We start from the raw sequence: 15633 nt of genomic DNA, 5'->3' as shown, positions 1-15633 counted from the left end.
CATATAGCATATATTCAACACAAAAAACAGCAACAATTTGTTGTTGACAAAGGACAGCTGGACATATAAAGGGTCCCATTACCTTCAGTAGCTTAACCTAAATCCAGCCCTGGTCCCCATCACCAACACCATGACCCCTTCATATACATAGAAGATCGTTTAACCCCTCCATAGAGGAAATTCCATTGATGCACCTGTTGAATCTGCCACCTTCCTCATGTGCCCCATACTTTGAGCTGCCTGCCCCCTTGCAGTCCACCAAAGCTGAGTGAGTGGGGGGGGGGAGGCTACTGCCCCTGTGCCCATGAAGCTTTGTGAGAGAGGTCAAGAGTGTTCAAACTCCCATTCAGCCATGGAACTCATGGAATCACAGTTGGAAGTCCAACCCCCTGCAATGCAGGAAACTCAACACACGGCCCTCCACCACCACCCCCATCCAATTTGAAACCATACCGGATCCTGCTTAATAAATAACAATGCCTAATAAAAGTCTACCTAGTAAATAATATTGGTGTACCACGCAGGACTGTGTCAAAACTGCAACAAAATATGTGATGTGTTTTTAACATCCAAATGCTACTGTGCAAATGGTGTTTGAAACTGTACAGTTCTCGTTCTTCTGCACATGTAATGCTCAGGCCTCATCTGTAGGTGGAGCTAGCTTTTAAAAAGTGTGCTTACAAATATTAGTTCTCTTGGAAACATTGTGCTTTAAGGAATAAGGAGGTGCAAAAACATTTGTAAAGAAATTATCTGTGCATGGTGAATTTACAATGACTGCTGAAGTTACAGGGCTTCCAGATGGCCTATTCTCCTTTTTGCAGTGAAAATGTGAAATTGCTTTTTCCCAGCATTCAAGATGCCATGCCACTGGCGAAATGCTATTCTCCTCTTCTCCAGCATGTTAACTGTGGTGCGGTCACTTAACCCACCTCAAGTCTGTACTGTTACTTAGTACGAAAGAATTAATGGAAAGAATCAAACTCCAGCCATACTTCCGGGTTTTCGGTGTTTGGGAGCCGAATTGTTCCAAAACGGAGGCATTCAGGAGCCGAGGTTTTGACTGTATTGTAAATTTCTTTAGGGTGGTAAATCCTCCTTTACAGACACTAACTACTAGACAGAATAGCTATTAACATTACATTTATGGTTACTAAACAAATTTCTTGATTACAGGTGCTTGTGAAGCAACACATCACCCTGTTCCTAAACAATGGATGTCGATCCTAGCTTTCCAGGGATTTTACAAAGAACTAATTTGCAAATAATACCAACTTAACAAACTACAAGTTAACCACAAATTGTCCAACAGACTATCAAGCAAACCATTGCTTGTTTCTCCAAAATTTTGTTATGTTTCTAGCTGCTCTTGCCTTGTGACTTTGTAGCTTGGTGAGTGCCTATGGTGTGGGTGGCTAAACAAACTATGGTTAATTAAGGGTGATGAGTTTGCATGTAAAACCAAACTATCATTAAAACAAGCCAAGGTTCATAAATTAACAGCAAACCATGGATTCAGATCATGGTTTGCTAGCAGTAAACAAACCAGTGAAACCATTGGGCACTTAATGCTAAGCCATGATTTAATAAACCATGGCTTAGTGTCATGTGCAAACTAGACCAGTGCTGAGCACACAGGGCCTGCATTTTTTTTTCTAAATAAGAAATTGTGGGTTATTATTTTGTTTGTTACTATGTTAAATATTTTTGTGTTTTTATATTGTAAACCGCCCTCTGATCCTTGGGTGAAGGGCAGTATAGAAATTTAATAAATAAAATAAACACAAACAAAGTTTCAACAGTTTTGCCTTTAGACACAAAGGTGAGTTAGTTTTGAGGCTGAGCGCTGATCAGCCCAATATCCTTTAAGCATCAGTTAATATAGTACACAGGAAAAGAAAAATGCTCTACTCACAATTTGATAAAACATTAAAATCAGACGCATACAGTTCATTCTACTCACAGGGAGGTTTAATGTTTGAGCACATAATTTATAAAAGGCAAGTTACAGATGCAAGAGAATATATCCCACCCCCGCCCCCCCAAAAATACAGGGCCGAGGTACAAATGCATTTCAAAAACAAACATCATTACATAAAACAGAAACATTATTACATAAAATCATAGTTTGAGCAATGCATTTTTGTCTCAGGATAGGGAGAAGCAAGCAACACAACATTGGACCAGCTTCGTGCCCATCAGATTTTTGGACTACAACTCCCATCATCCCCAGCCAGCATGTAGCAGCTAGGGCTGCTGGGACTTGTAGTCCAAAATATCGGAGGCAGGGGGGCAGGATCAGGTTGCTGAAGTCTGCAGTAAGACAGTACTATGACATAACACTAGGCAATGTACCAGGAGCAACATTTATTCCTCAGTTGTCCCAGCTGGCAAGTTATCAGTCTTTATGGCTCCCTCTCGCATTTCAATACCAGCATTTGATTTGACTTTCTAAAGTCTTTTAAGAGTCTTTTCGTGTCATTTGTCAAGTTAGTGGTGTGAGAACAGCTGAGCTCAGATTGCCCAAGTTAGGCTATCTAAGCAGGCTTTCTTCCACGAAGGAAAGGTCTGTTAGTTCAGGATGAGGCAGGTGCTGGTGAAAGGCATGGCTGAGGTTCCTTCTGCTCACATGACATACAAGCCCACACCGACTGTTGTTGCCAAGAAGAAGATGGCGAGAGCCCAACGCAGGAGCGGCGTGCTGGGTAGCATCTGCTGATGCCTCATCTGCACACGATCACTTTCCTTTGGACCTATATTAAGAGAATGGAAATTGGTCAGGTTGGGAGCTTCGTTTCTAGAACATTCAGCAATGCTCCAGCCACGCTGATGCCGTCACTGGGTGCGAGGCAGGTACACTGAGCAGAGCAGCCACCAGAGATTAATGATACAAGAAGATCAATATTACAGAGCGCTGGTGCAGTTGAGCCAGCCGGGTGGACACAGCCTTGCAAGCGAGTGGTTAAAGAAAGCAAAAGTTTCCACAAAAGGGAGAGTCAGCATAGCGACTTTTCTGGCTGCATTTCAGAACTATAAGGCTTGCAGCCCTACATGTGCATCTATAGGCATAAATCTCATTCAACAAGGTGGAATCTTATTTCATTTAAAGAACTGTGTTGTGCATTCTGCAGCACAGAAACCCTAGGGAGCTGGGCAGAAGGAGGGATTGTGAGAGAAGGATAGACTTTTAAAATAATACTTTGGCCTCTTCCACTAACCAGGTGTCCTGGGGCCCTTAGGAGGCTGCACCCCCTGCCTCTCAGGAAGTTCATCATGGCAAAGGGGACATTCATCTGACCCCCATCCGGTAGCCTATGGAGCCACAGCTGCTTCAATGCTTGTTTTCCTCTTCCCACCCCATTCCTTTTTTCCCTTTAATATCATGTATATTACATTCTGAGGCTGTGAGCAGGGCCTTTCTTATCTTTCAATATATATCAAACACTGAAGCACCTCACGAGAATTTATTAATGATAATTGCAGGGTCAGCACATATTTTCTAATGAAAAGTGGCTATGATAGGAATCACTCCTCTTTCCATTATTAATGGGGCTAAAAGGAAGGGAGCTTGGCTTGGGAGCACAGTAGGCAGGGTCAGATGCCCCTGATGGCAAGACCCATGCCAGCACTAATACCTGTCTCGGGAAAGTGCTGTAGCTCAGAACACCCGCCTGATACCCTGGAGGGCTGCTGCCAGTCAATGTAATAGGAAGAACTGAGCTAAATGGATCAGTGTTCTGATAAGGCAGCTTCCTAGGATGATTGCTGTAGTCAGTGTGGCTGGAAGATGAGGAATGGCTCAAATTAAGAAATTCTCTTACTGTGAGTTCTGTTGAATCCTCTTGTGCGGAGGTCTAGTTTTGGTTCCTCAAGGCGGAGGTTTTCTGTGGTTTCCCCTTGGCTTGTCAGTCTCTGCAGCTCCTTGAACACCTGAGATAGATCACCGTTTTGTTATTGAAAAGCACTCTTTCCCCTTTTAGGATTTTGCAAACCACCACCACAACCCATCTTAATAAAGTTTGAAGGTCCTCCAATCTCCCTCACTTGCTTTCATCCTTTATATTGGAGCATGTGAACATCTACCTTTCATTATAAACCTGCTGAGGAACACCAAGCAAATCTTCCAGTGTCATATACTGTACAAAGGGTATGAATGCTGGTCCTTGGTGGGGACATTGCATACATGTGTGTTTGTATCCCTATGTGAGAAAGTTGCAAATGAAGAAAGATGTAGGGACAGCACCAGTTGCATCAGGAAGCTAGGCTATGTACACACCACACATTTCCCCTCTAGGATCCTGGGAGCTGTAGTTTGTTAAGGGTGCTGGGAATTGTAGCATTGTGAAGGGTAAACTGCAGTTCCTAGGATCCTCTGAAGGATGTTCTTTAAATGGTTGGTGTGTGTGCAGCCAAACAAAAAGTGAGCTGGCTCTAGTTTAAACCCTCCAGACTGAAGAAACTTTTGATCTTAAAGGGATTGGAACTTCTTAGTTCCTTCTGGAGAGGGAAATAAATAATAAACCGGGCCATCCATCAACTGCATATGTACTTCGTTTTAAAATGCTCACTGACAAATGTTGATCCTGTTGTTTTTTAAAATTAATTTGGAGGTTGGAAGAGCTGGACTCAAGATAAATCACAGCCTGCCAGCAATCTCAAACACCAGTTAGGACAGACTCAAATAGCTGCTGCCTTTTAGATTTTCAAAAGTACTGTGCCCACCACTTTTTGTCCCAACAAACCTTAGTATAACCTGTGATTCTATGGATGCAAAAGTAACTTACAGCAACCATGTCTACCTAATTATCCTTAATTTAGTGGGGCTTACTTCCAAGTAAGTGGAGTTAAGATTTCAGCCTTACAGTTCAATCCTATAAATGTCTATTTAGATGTAAGTGACACTGATTTTAATGGGGCTTACTCCCAGGGAAGTTGATGTAGCCTGCAAAGAATGTTCCAAATTAACATTTTAAGACTGGAACAAGTATTAGGTATTTATGACACTGTTTCTGTTTGGATTTTTTCTAATAGACCAACACAGCTGCCTGCATTTTTTGTTCTCAAACTGGCTTCTACCATACCCCATTACCAATATCATAATCATCTCCTATTTTTTCTCTTTTTGTTCAACATTGAGGCTAAGGAAGAGCTGTTCAAAAGTCAAAGGTTAGTTTATTGCTTTGTAATTGATCCTACTTTAAAAAAATGCCTTATTTCAATGACCCTGATTCACCTTACAAAAATAAATCTCTAATCAGAAGAAGCTCGGTCAGCTCTTGGAAATGTTCACCATCTCCTAAGAGTGTCAACACAAATGTTATTGTGACTTTCAAGAGAGTTATGAGCTTCATGGCAAGAGTGTGTAGCTAGCTGATTACTCACTTCTATATTCAGCAGGAAAGATCTCTTGGCCTCCTCAAGTATTCTCTCCTCAGTAGCTGAGTCCATGGGGAGACTGTTCATCCGCGCTCGATACAGCTGCTTGAACTTGCTGATGTTGGTGACTCCAGGGAAGTTGAAGAACGACAGCCCTTCTCCAGTGCTGGGCAGATGGAACATTTTCTGGGCAATCTTCTTCAGAATCTGACCCCCGGACAAATCTCCCAAGTAACGCGTATAAGCATGGGCCACCAGAAGCTCAGGTTTGTACTGGCCCACATGGTGTAGCCTGTCCACGTATTTCTGAGTTGCCTCGTGACACTGGATCTCCTTCCTCCATGTGGGCCCATAGAAATACTCCAAGTCTTCCTCCAAAGCTGCCCTGCGATTCAGCTCATTTGGGAAATAAACAGGGGCATAGACTGGGTTGTCCTTATTCCGCTCAGACTCTTTCTCCAGGGCCACATAGACGTAGTACAGAGAAGCCAGGTACAGCTGAAACAAAGGATGGAGGGGAGGGGAGAAGCTTAGCTCCAAAGTCTCCCTTTTGCAGTACAGTGGGGTAGGAGAGCTGAAAATAATGCCAATATATTTTGCATCTGGCAACCAATGTGCCCCTTTGGTTTCAAATAGTACATGGGTAAAGGTAAAGGGACCTCTGACCGTTAGGTCCAGTCGCGGAAGACTCTGGGGTTGCAGCGCTCATCTCGCTTTACTGGCTGAGGGAGCCGGTGTTTGTCTGCAGACAACTTCCAGGTCATATGGCCAGCATGACTAAGCTGCTTCTGGCGAACCAGAGCAGCGCACAGAAACGCCGTTTACCTTCCCGCCGGAGTGGTACCTATTTATCTACTTGCACTTTGATGTGCTTTCGAACTGTAGAAGAGTCTAAAGAGCTCAGGACAAAAATTTTCATGGTCCTCTAGTGGCTATGGTGGCTCATTTACTAGAAGTCATGTATTTAGCATTAACTCTGGAAGCATATACTAGATTCTGACCAAACTAAGCCTCCTGGTGTATATTGTGCTCTGATGTATATTGTGCTCCAGGAGGCTTAGTTTGGTCAGAATCAAGTATACACTTCTGTGTATATAACCTATCATATTCAATCCCTGGCACCTCAGGGTTGAATTAGATGGGATGGCAGTAGTTCCATCTGCTTGAACATGGAGTGCAGGGCTGGCCCTACCATCCAATGCTGGCTTTGCCCTAGCAGAAAACATTTCCATTTGCACAAGGTGGGGCACCCACTTTCCATTGATCTCTCTTAACTTTGGGCCGCAGTGGGTAGGGGGGAATGATAAAATCTAAGTTGCTGCTGCACTTGGATCCTGTTGGTCACTGTGAGAACAGGAAGCCGAACTAGTTGAGACATTGGTCTGATCTATTTGGGCTCTACTTATGAGTGCCCCACTTTGTGCAAGTGAATTTTCCATCAGCAAAAAGCCACCACTGGATACAACACAGCAAATCTGTCAAATCCACCAGCTTTGTAGCTTTATAGAAGCACCTGGACTTATTTCTACGTTGCTGCTTTACAAATTCTCTGGTAAAGTACTTTTTGTCCCTGTTGCAAATACAAAACACACACACGTACACACACACACAACTAAATACATTTTAAACATTAACCAAGTTCCATGAAAGATCTAAGGTGCTTCCAGACTGTTGATATGTTGTGGGTTCAAACACATGCCAGTAAATTCAGATTGCACCATTACAGTCGATATGGAGCAAAGCCCACTCTCTCTCCTCCATCCTCCATAAGGTAAATGGTGGGAAGAAATGAACTGGAAATTCTGGAGTAATATTTGCATGATGCAAGGTCATCTAACTACTCCATAAACAGATGTTCACTGTAGCCAATATATAACAACCCCACAAGCTTTGTGCAAACAATTCAAGATGAATGCTTGATGAACAGGTTGCCTGGAAGTGACCCTAGCTAAACACAGTAAGCAAGGCAATGCAGCAACACATTGCCCAACCATTTGAGGAAAGTATTTTGAGACCCACACTCAAAAGGGCTCTCACATGGAAGTTCTGTTTCATAGCTGCATGATTCCCATTCATCTCAATAGTAACTATGGCTATTGACACATCCCTTCTACAGCTTCTTTTGACCTCAGTTCAGCATCTGTGCAGGCAAGGAGAATGCAAAGGACATGCACTGTGAGTGAGAGAGAGTCTAGCACTAGTTTAGCTGCCTGGACTGTCCATCCCATTCTGGATCCCTGTACTCTATGTGATGATTATGGCACAGTTGGGCAAAAGAGCAGCACAGTGGGATGAAGCCACCAGTGTGAGCTGGGATAGCTCAGTCAGTAGAGCATGAGACTCTTAATCTCCAGGTCGTAGGTTTGAGCCCTACGTTGGGCAAAAGATTCCTGCACTGCAGGGGGTTGGGCTAGATAACACTCATGGTCCCTTTCAACTCTACAATTCTATGATTCTAAAGTCAAATAGGGATGGTGCATCTGAGCCTGTTCACAACTGCCTTTATGAACACACCCTAAATTCCTTCACACAAAACTTCTCTTTAGTCAACCAGCAGTGCAGGCTATTATTGCACATCCCGGATGGCGACTGGGTGTGCATTTTGACCTATATAAAGCCCTTTAAGACCTGGATTTCCACACACCTGAGAAGAGGTCACCATTGTGAGCTTCCACAAAGTGACCAAAAGCAAAAAATTGATACCACACACATGTCAAATGGTCTCTCTCTCTCTCTCTCTCTCTCTCTCTCTCTCTCTCTCTTTCTCTCCACATTTGTGTGATCGCCTTCCCTTGACATGGATTTTTTATGTCTGATAATCTTTCGGAACTTGAGGGAGGGCCATAGCTTCGGGATAGAGACCTTGTGGACAGGAAGTCCCTGCCATCTGTAAATAGAGCTGAGAGAGACTTCCTGTCTGAAACCATAGAGAATGTCAATGTAGAGAGTTCTAAGCTTGGTCTGGCCTAGTATAAGGCACATCCCTATGTTCCTAAGCACCAGAATTGGTTTGGTTTTCATGGTTGAGATCAGTATCTTCTGCTTCAATATATGTGTGTGTGTGTGTGTGTGTGTGTGTGTGTGTGTGTATAAATTTCAGAAAGCAATGGACTGTTGAACCAACTCTTTATGACCTGCCATCTTTATGCTCTCCCTGCCTACTACATTGGTCTGTTGTAAGAGAAACCAGACAATCAACAAAGAACGGAAATCTCATGGCAATAATAACTGTGTTTTTGCTGGGTAATGTACAAGTCACCTCTCCAGAATTTCACCATTGCTGCTGCTGCCTCCCCCCCCCCCCCCCTTGTTGGCTTTGCTCAATCTGTGTTTGTGCTTTGTGCCACCTCATTCAGGACTTATGCCTAATAATTACCTCTAACTGGTTATACTAGAAGGTTCAGCTCATTAGCATTTGTTTAATTAGCTAGTTCCAGTAGCTCAGGCAGGCACACTTGGAAGGCAGATTTTGCTCAAGTTCCGAAATGAACCCAGAAAATTATGCCCTTGCCTGCGGCGTGAAACAGAATGAAAATACAGCAGTTCAGCAATACACGCCTAGGAAATGTAAAAAGTGCAGTTTCTGTGAGTGCCAGTATGATCTAAATGTTAGAGAAGGGCTAGGAAATCTTTCTGTCAAGAGATGCAATCCCTTTGGAGTGATCTGTCAGGGCTCACACTGTTGTAGTGGGGAAAGCTGGTAGTGAGTGGGGGCTAGAGCAAAAAGTGGGATGGATGGACAGCCCATATTCTCTCTTTTTGTCACCCCTTTTCTCTCTCAGTGTGCCCCACTCTTCTGCTCTCTTTCTGCCCCTCCTCTTCTCCCTCCCTCCTCTTTCCCCCCACTTCCTTCCCCTGCCCCAGCAGACTGCTAGGCGAAGGCCAGATTGCTCTTGCCAGGGCAGAGGTCTGAAGAGATCATTTGCTGATGGTTTCTGTTCCTCTTTCTCCTCCTCCTCCTCTTCCTTCCATTGCTTTCTCTCGACCCATACATTTAGGCTCTCCCCCCTCTCTCCTTCTCCTCTTGGCCTCCCCTCGCCCCCCTTCAGGAAGCTGGGAGCCCTTAAGAGTATTGGAGTTGGACCGGGAGACCTCTGCTTCAAACCCTGCTGTGGGCTGAACAATTTATCTCAGCCTAATCGACCTCATAGGGTCCTAAGGAAATGTGTGCTGCCTTGAGCTCCTTGGAGGAGGAGTGAAATATGAATGCAATCAATTCTCTTCTATCTGATAGACAAGGCTTATTAGATGGTGCTTGCCATTTAAAAACAAACAAAACGAAAGCTTGTTTTAAATCTTTTTTTTAAATGTTCAATTCATCGGAGGCACCTTTTTAGTAAATTAAATCCTTTTTTAAAAAATCAATTAATTTATTATTATTTGCTGGGTTTATATACCAGTCTTCTTCCTCTCCAAGGAGCTCAGGGCAGCAAACAAATACATAATTTAAAAACAAAAAACAATGCAAAACAGTAAAAACAAGTAAAACCATTTAAAAGCAGTTGCAGTGAAAAACTTTTTTTTGAAAGTTACAGTTAAAAACATTATTCCATCCATCATTCTAACCCAGTGGTTCTCAGCTAGCTAAGTACTGCAGACCCCCTCTTCTTCAAAAGTGAAGGCATGGACCCCCTACTTTGATATATCTATGGTAGTTTTTGTTATGCAAATGGTGCCACAGACCCCTGGGTGGGTTACACGGATCCACTGGGGTCCGTGGGCCACCAACGGGGAACCACTGATCTAATCAATTAATCAATTGGACTTTGTAGTCCTAGGAACTGCTAGTTGCATGAGCAGTATTCTCCCAACTGGAATTTAAAACTGAAGTTCTGGGCACTACATCACAGCACGTTATTAATTTAGATGAATCCGTTTCCACGCTATTTAACTGGTACCGCTTTCCTCCACCTACACCCAGAATTGGCACAAGCATCCCAACCTCAAGTCACTGATTGACTGATTTCATAAAAAGTATATACCGCTTGATTGTAAAACAAAACTCCTGGAGGTGTTTAAAGTCTTCCCCGCCACCCCCCTCTGCTCTGGAATAAAAAACAGGCACAGTACCTTGAATTCATGAATTGACATCTGCCCCTTCTGGAAACGCATCATGAAATCTGTGGTCTCTGCCTGCGCATGCACCTCTTTGGTGCTTTCTTTCAGGGCTTCTGACAGGTCCCGAGACATTCTGGCGGGGGAGGGGGGGAAATTCAGTGTTAACTTAAGCATCTTACATACTAGCACTTTTGCATAGAAGTAAACTGGCAGTTTGTGGCAAAGCAGGATAAATTAACTTCCTCAGTTCCTGACAAGAAAATGGACCCCTTTGTTCTTCAGCAAGGGGCTGCATACGCACCATATAATTAAAGCACACCTCCCCCCCCCCAAGAATCCTGGGAACTGTAGTTTACCCACCACAGAACTACACTTCCCAACATCTTTAACAAACTACGGTTCCCAGGATTCTTGGGAGGGGAGATATTCTGAATGTGCTTTGAATGTTTGGCGTCTATGCAACTAGAAATATGCAATTCAGATACTACCCCCCCCAAAGTGGCATGCCTCTGAACAACAAAGTCTTTAACAAATAAGAAATGTATATTGATATAATAAGCTTTCATGAGTAGTCTAATTCTTCATACGCATTAAATGTTAGCCTCAGTTGTCAGGTGTTATATGCATGCAGGCGTCGAGAGAAACAGTGATGCCATATAAAACTAAAAGTACAAATGCAAAAGTACTCTATTCATGAGATTTCTTCTGCCCTTCACCACAAGGTCCCAGTTTGAAAAATAAAATGAAGCCATTCCACAGCAAAATCAAAATATCTGACAATAGAGGTAGGTCCCACAAAATGACGTACATTTCACACACATTGCTCCACAGAGAATCCTGGGATCTATAGTTTGTTGCTTGGGAACTGTAGTTCTGTACAGATTCCCATGATTCCTCGGGAGAAATAATGTGCATAATATGTACGGTGTATATGTAATCAGAGGCTAAGGTAAAGAGGTGCATCTTCAGCATGTGATGAAAGCCATACCAATTCAGGTGCCAGACGGCACACATCTGGGTGAGAAGGGTTTCCAGGAGTGCTAGGCGCTGCCACAGAGAATGCCCTCTCCTGGGCAACACACACACCGCACTTCCGAGGATGGTGGACCTACCAAGAGCCTCCCTCCCTCCCTGCTGCTAATCGTAACACCTGAGAGAGTCTGTGTAAATTCCTTCAAAGGATTGTGTCCAACCCAGGATTGCCACTTACCCTTCGGAGCGCTGTGCCATTCTCCTCGCTTGTTATTCTGTGGCCGCTCTCTTCTCTTCCTTAACTATCGGCTTCTTGCTCCCTTTCTCTCCAGAGTCTGAGAAGCTACTGAGTTAGGCATCTGGTCTCCCCGCATCTTTCTTTATACTTTTACTCCGAGGTCACGTGCTCAGCCCAGGAAACATCTGACCTCAGTGTACAGTTCTCTTGCACCACGCACATGCACGCGCACATACTCCCCTCGATGAGGAAGCTGAACCCGTCCCTCTTCTTCCTCCTCTGGGAAAGGGAGGGAGGAGGGAGAGTCAGCTGACGCAGCTTGACAACTAAGCACAACAACAGGATGTCAAGTGAGAGACATCTCTCTCAAGAATCCTGGGCATTTTGCCCAGGCTGGTTTTAACTCCTTGTCTTCCCTCTAAATCAGGCTAACCTGGAATATTCTATGGAATACTAGTACAAGGACTCATGAATATCTGCCACTGTTTTCATGCAAACACTGGGGAGAAACAGCTTTTCGGTGCATTAAGTATTTTTTTTAATCATTATGATTATTCATTTATTAATTAAGAACTATAGCTCAGTAGCAGAGCATCTGCCTTGGAGCCTCGGGTTCAATCCATGGCATCTCCGGGTACAGCTGGGAATGTCCCCTCCCTGAAACCCTGAAGCATCAGAAGACGCCAGGTTCTCTGTTCCACTACGCAATGAGATCCTCAGTTTTCCCTGATTAACCCCCTGATCCTATGCATGTTTACTTTGGAACAACAGTGACCATGAGTTCAGTGGGGATGATTCCTATCACACCAACCCTGTCAGGAAGATGGATGGGGAGATATTTGTATCTCAGCTTTGCAAATAGAGAAACCAAAGGGTTTTAAATAAATAAATAAATTCATTTTTAAACAAAATACCAACAGCCTAAAATATAGAGGCCTGCTTTCTAAGACCAGTAACCCCAGAGTCTAAAATATGCACCACTGCTGATGGGGCCATTTTCAGAAAATAAAGTATAATTGAATCAGAAAAGGCAATGAATAGTATTGTCAACTGGCCGGGGCAGGGGAGGGAGGACTTGATCACATATCATTGACCTTGTTCCTTTTACTACAATTTTATCTATAGAAATATAAGCCATTAGCTATGATGTTTAGAAGAAGTACAACCTCTGCGTTGGGGACAAACAATGGGTCATTGTCTTCATGTCCTGCTTGTAGGCTTTCCTGAAGCATCGGGATAGCTCAGAGGTAGGGAACTTGTGTGGCTCTCTGGATGCTGTTAGACTCCAGCTCCCATCGCCTCTGACCATTGGCTATGCTGACTGAGATTGATGGGAGTTGAGAATCGATAACAACATCTGAAGGGTCACAGGGTTCCCCATCTCTGGGATAGGCAGAAGACCTTTGGTCTGTTCCACTAACACTAAGGCTATTGTGTTCTTGAAAATAAGTAGGAGATGCTTTTCATGGCATGAAGTAGTACCACAGCATGCTACCTGCCAATCAAGCTGCTGCGAAAAGTACAGGAGCAGGGGCAGATAAGAAAGGTGGCAACACTTGGCAGAAATTAATGGCGGGATGGAATGTTAAGCGACATCATAATATAAGGTGGTTCATTGACTGATTGGTCCAGCGTAGATGCAGGGCCTCTCCAGTACTGCCATGTAGAAAAAGGCTAGCTGAGGGTGTCCATTTTCATTTGTTTTGGGTTAAGAGGAAGGCATTTTGAGCCAAGTGGCTGGGAGTTCGGGAAAGGCAAATGGGTTGACACTGCAGCTGACTCAGTCAAGCTTCTTCACAGCTTCACTTTTCTTCGCTGGACACAAGCAGAGAATTCCAGAACACCATAATGAATGTGCTCAGGTCTGTTGCATGACTAGCTAGCCAGGTGCAATGCTGTCAGATGTTGTCCCATTCATTCCTTGTGTCAATGTCAGATTCCAATGCCATTCTGGCCAAAATTGTTTCACATGGAACGAAAGGAGGCGCCATCTTGTCCTTTGCCTGAGGCGCCAAAATGTGGCAAGCAGTTCCGCCACTGTGCTCGTTTTGCGTGTAAAGTAAAATGAGTATATAACAGCACGAGATGTCACAAGAGGGTGATGCGTTCTATGAGCTGATATAGCGAAGTACCATATATGCTGATGACTGTCTAATGGTTCCATGTGAGAATGACCGTGAAGGACAATTACCACGAAGTTCTGGAGAGATTCCAGTTTAGGAGCAGGAGCAGGGATCGGAGCCTACAAATGACAGCCTACCTCACAGTTCACTTGACTCACATATCATTCACTTTCAGGCATTGGATTTACCTCACGGAGCACCATCATGTTTTCACAGGTATTTCATTGGCATCACTCATCTATTCATCACGGCTGTCCAAGGTTTTTAACGTGACAGCAGTTTTCCCACTTCAATATGTAGGGACAGAGAAAGAACAGTATGGGGAAAACAGGGTATAAAACCTGGTCTGTCACAAAGACCCCACATTTATCAGGATTTAAGAATAATTCCAGTGTGGTGTAGGCAGCTGATAGAATGGGATGGGAACCTCAGGTCTGGGGGATGAGGGGCAAATGAAGCTCTTGAAGCTTCTCTGCATGGGCATAGCGGGGGGGGGCAGCTGCCCCCCTAGATCAAATAAAACAATAGAAATACTTAACTAACTGACCAATCATGATGGTTCTGCCCCCTAACAAAATCCTGGTTATGCCCATGCTTCTCTGCTGGCCCTCAGGACTCCCCTCACCGGCCCTTCTTTCCAGGCCCTTTGCGTGTTCATGCCCAGCTAGAATGTGTCTCTGAACTCTAATAATTCCTCCTGCTTGCCTGGATGGAAGCTTAGAGAGGAATATGTGAGTCTGTGTAGAAACCAGCCTACTGCGCAGACTTTAGGATCACCTGGAGTTGGGGAAATATGCCTATTTCCACCTGCACCAACCAGTGGTTTTTGTGTGACAGAAAGATACACACCACAACAGAAAGCAGTGATGAAATAGTATGCTTAGTGAACAGCATGTATGCTTTTGGTGACTCCTAGTATCACAAAAAACCCACCCCACGATGCTCAACAGTACCCATTGCTTTGCTGAACTTTCTCCCCTCATCTAGTTGTTGAAGGCACAGCACCTTACCATAAATAACAATAAAATAAATCCAGTTAGTAGAGCATGAGACTCTTATAGTCATGGATTCGAGCCCTATGTTGGGCAAAAGATTCCTGCATTGCAGGGGTTGGGCTAGATGCCTCTTGTGGTCCCTTCCAACTCTACAATTCTATTATTCTAAATCTGACAGATCTCTGAAAAAAATGGCCACAGTGGTTGGTTCAACAATAGCGTTGAAGTATTTCTGCACAATAATATTTTCTTAAATTATCATTACATTCTGTTTTTCCTTTAGAAAGCTTAAGTTTGCTTACATTGCGTTTTCATTTAAAGATTGCCCTGGTCCCTATTTCCTTAGCTTCACCATTGTTACAAGGTTAGATGTTCCTGGAACTGTACACTGGGACTTACATGCAACAGCATTACCAGTTATAGCACATGACAGTAAATCTGAAAACCAGCCTTAAGTTACCCCCAACACTAGCTGTGTTTTTTCCAGCTTCAGGGAACAATGCCAGAGGTTAGTCTCGGAGAGGGGGGCGGGGGAATTACTCAGCAAAAGCAATGCCTTCCTTATAAGGGAATGTCGTGACACAGCAAAATGTGCTGCTAAAGCCTCAAAAGGAAATGCTGAATCAGAAAACAGAATGTACAGCTGTGTGCAACAGGAAAAAGCAACAGCTTTTCTGAAAGCGGTAACAGATTTGTTTGTAGAGGCTGAAAGGCCTCCTTGTCAGTGCAAGGGAAATGTAAGAGGGAATGGACAAAGGTTAACAATTATTGAGTGAATTTAACAATTAAGAAAGCAAAACTAGTTTCACAAGTGCTTTGGTACCACAATTATGTTTGCCCACAGCCAGGCAACTCACATGTTATACTCCTA

General features: G+C 43.8%; 1 protein-coding gene across 1 annotated transcript; it reads right to left on the bottom strand.

The window, feature by feature from the left end:
* Window positions 1–2428: 2428 nt before the first annotated feature.
* Window positions 2429–11917, bottom strand: HMOX1 (heme oxygenase 1). The gene is made up of 5 exons (XM_033162437.1): window positions 11645–11917; window positions 10447–10567; window positions 5383–5874; window positions 3822–3930; window positions 2429–2753 (listed from the first exon to the last, which is right to left on the bottom strand). Exons 1-5 carry the CDS (start codon window positions 11662–11664, stop codon window positions 2626–2628), a joined length of 870 nt encoding a protein of 289 aa, XP_033018328.1. The 5' UTR covers window positions 11665–11917; the 3' UTR covers window positions 2429–2625.
* Window positions 11918–15633: the final 3716 nt, after the last annotated feature.

This window comes from Lacerta agilis, chromosome 10 (genome assembly GCF_009819535.1).
Source record: "Lacerta agilis isolate rLacAgi1 chromosome 10, rLacAgi1.pri, whole genome shotgun sequence".
NCBI lineage: Eukaryota > Metazoa > Chordata > Lepidosauria > Squamata > Lacertidae > Lacerta > Lacerta agilis.
The sequence above is the reverse complement of the archived record's forward strand: the minus strand, read 5'-3'. Positions and strand labels throughout refer to the sequence as shown.

Excerpts from the sequence above, each read along its gene's own strand:
- HMOX1 (XM_033162437.1), bottom strand. The coding sequence starts at position 11,664 with ATGGCACAGCGCTCCGAAGG. Across the intron at positions 10,568-11,644 it reads ATGGCACAGCGCTCCGAAGG|AATGTCTCGGGACCTGTCAG; the intron begins GTAAGTGGCAAT and ends CTCCCCCGCCAG. Across the intron at positions 3,931-5,382 it reads CTTTCCTGCTGAATATAGAA|GTGTTCAAGGAGCTGCAGAG; the intron begins GTGAGTAATCAG and ends GATCTATCTCAG.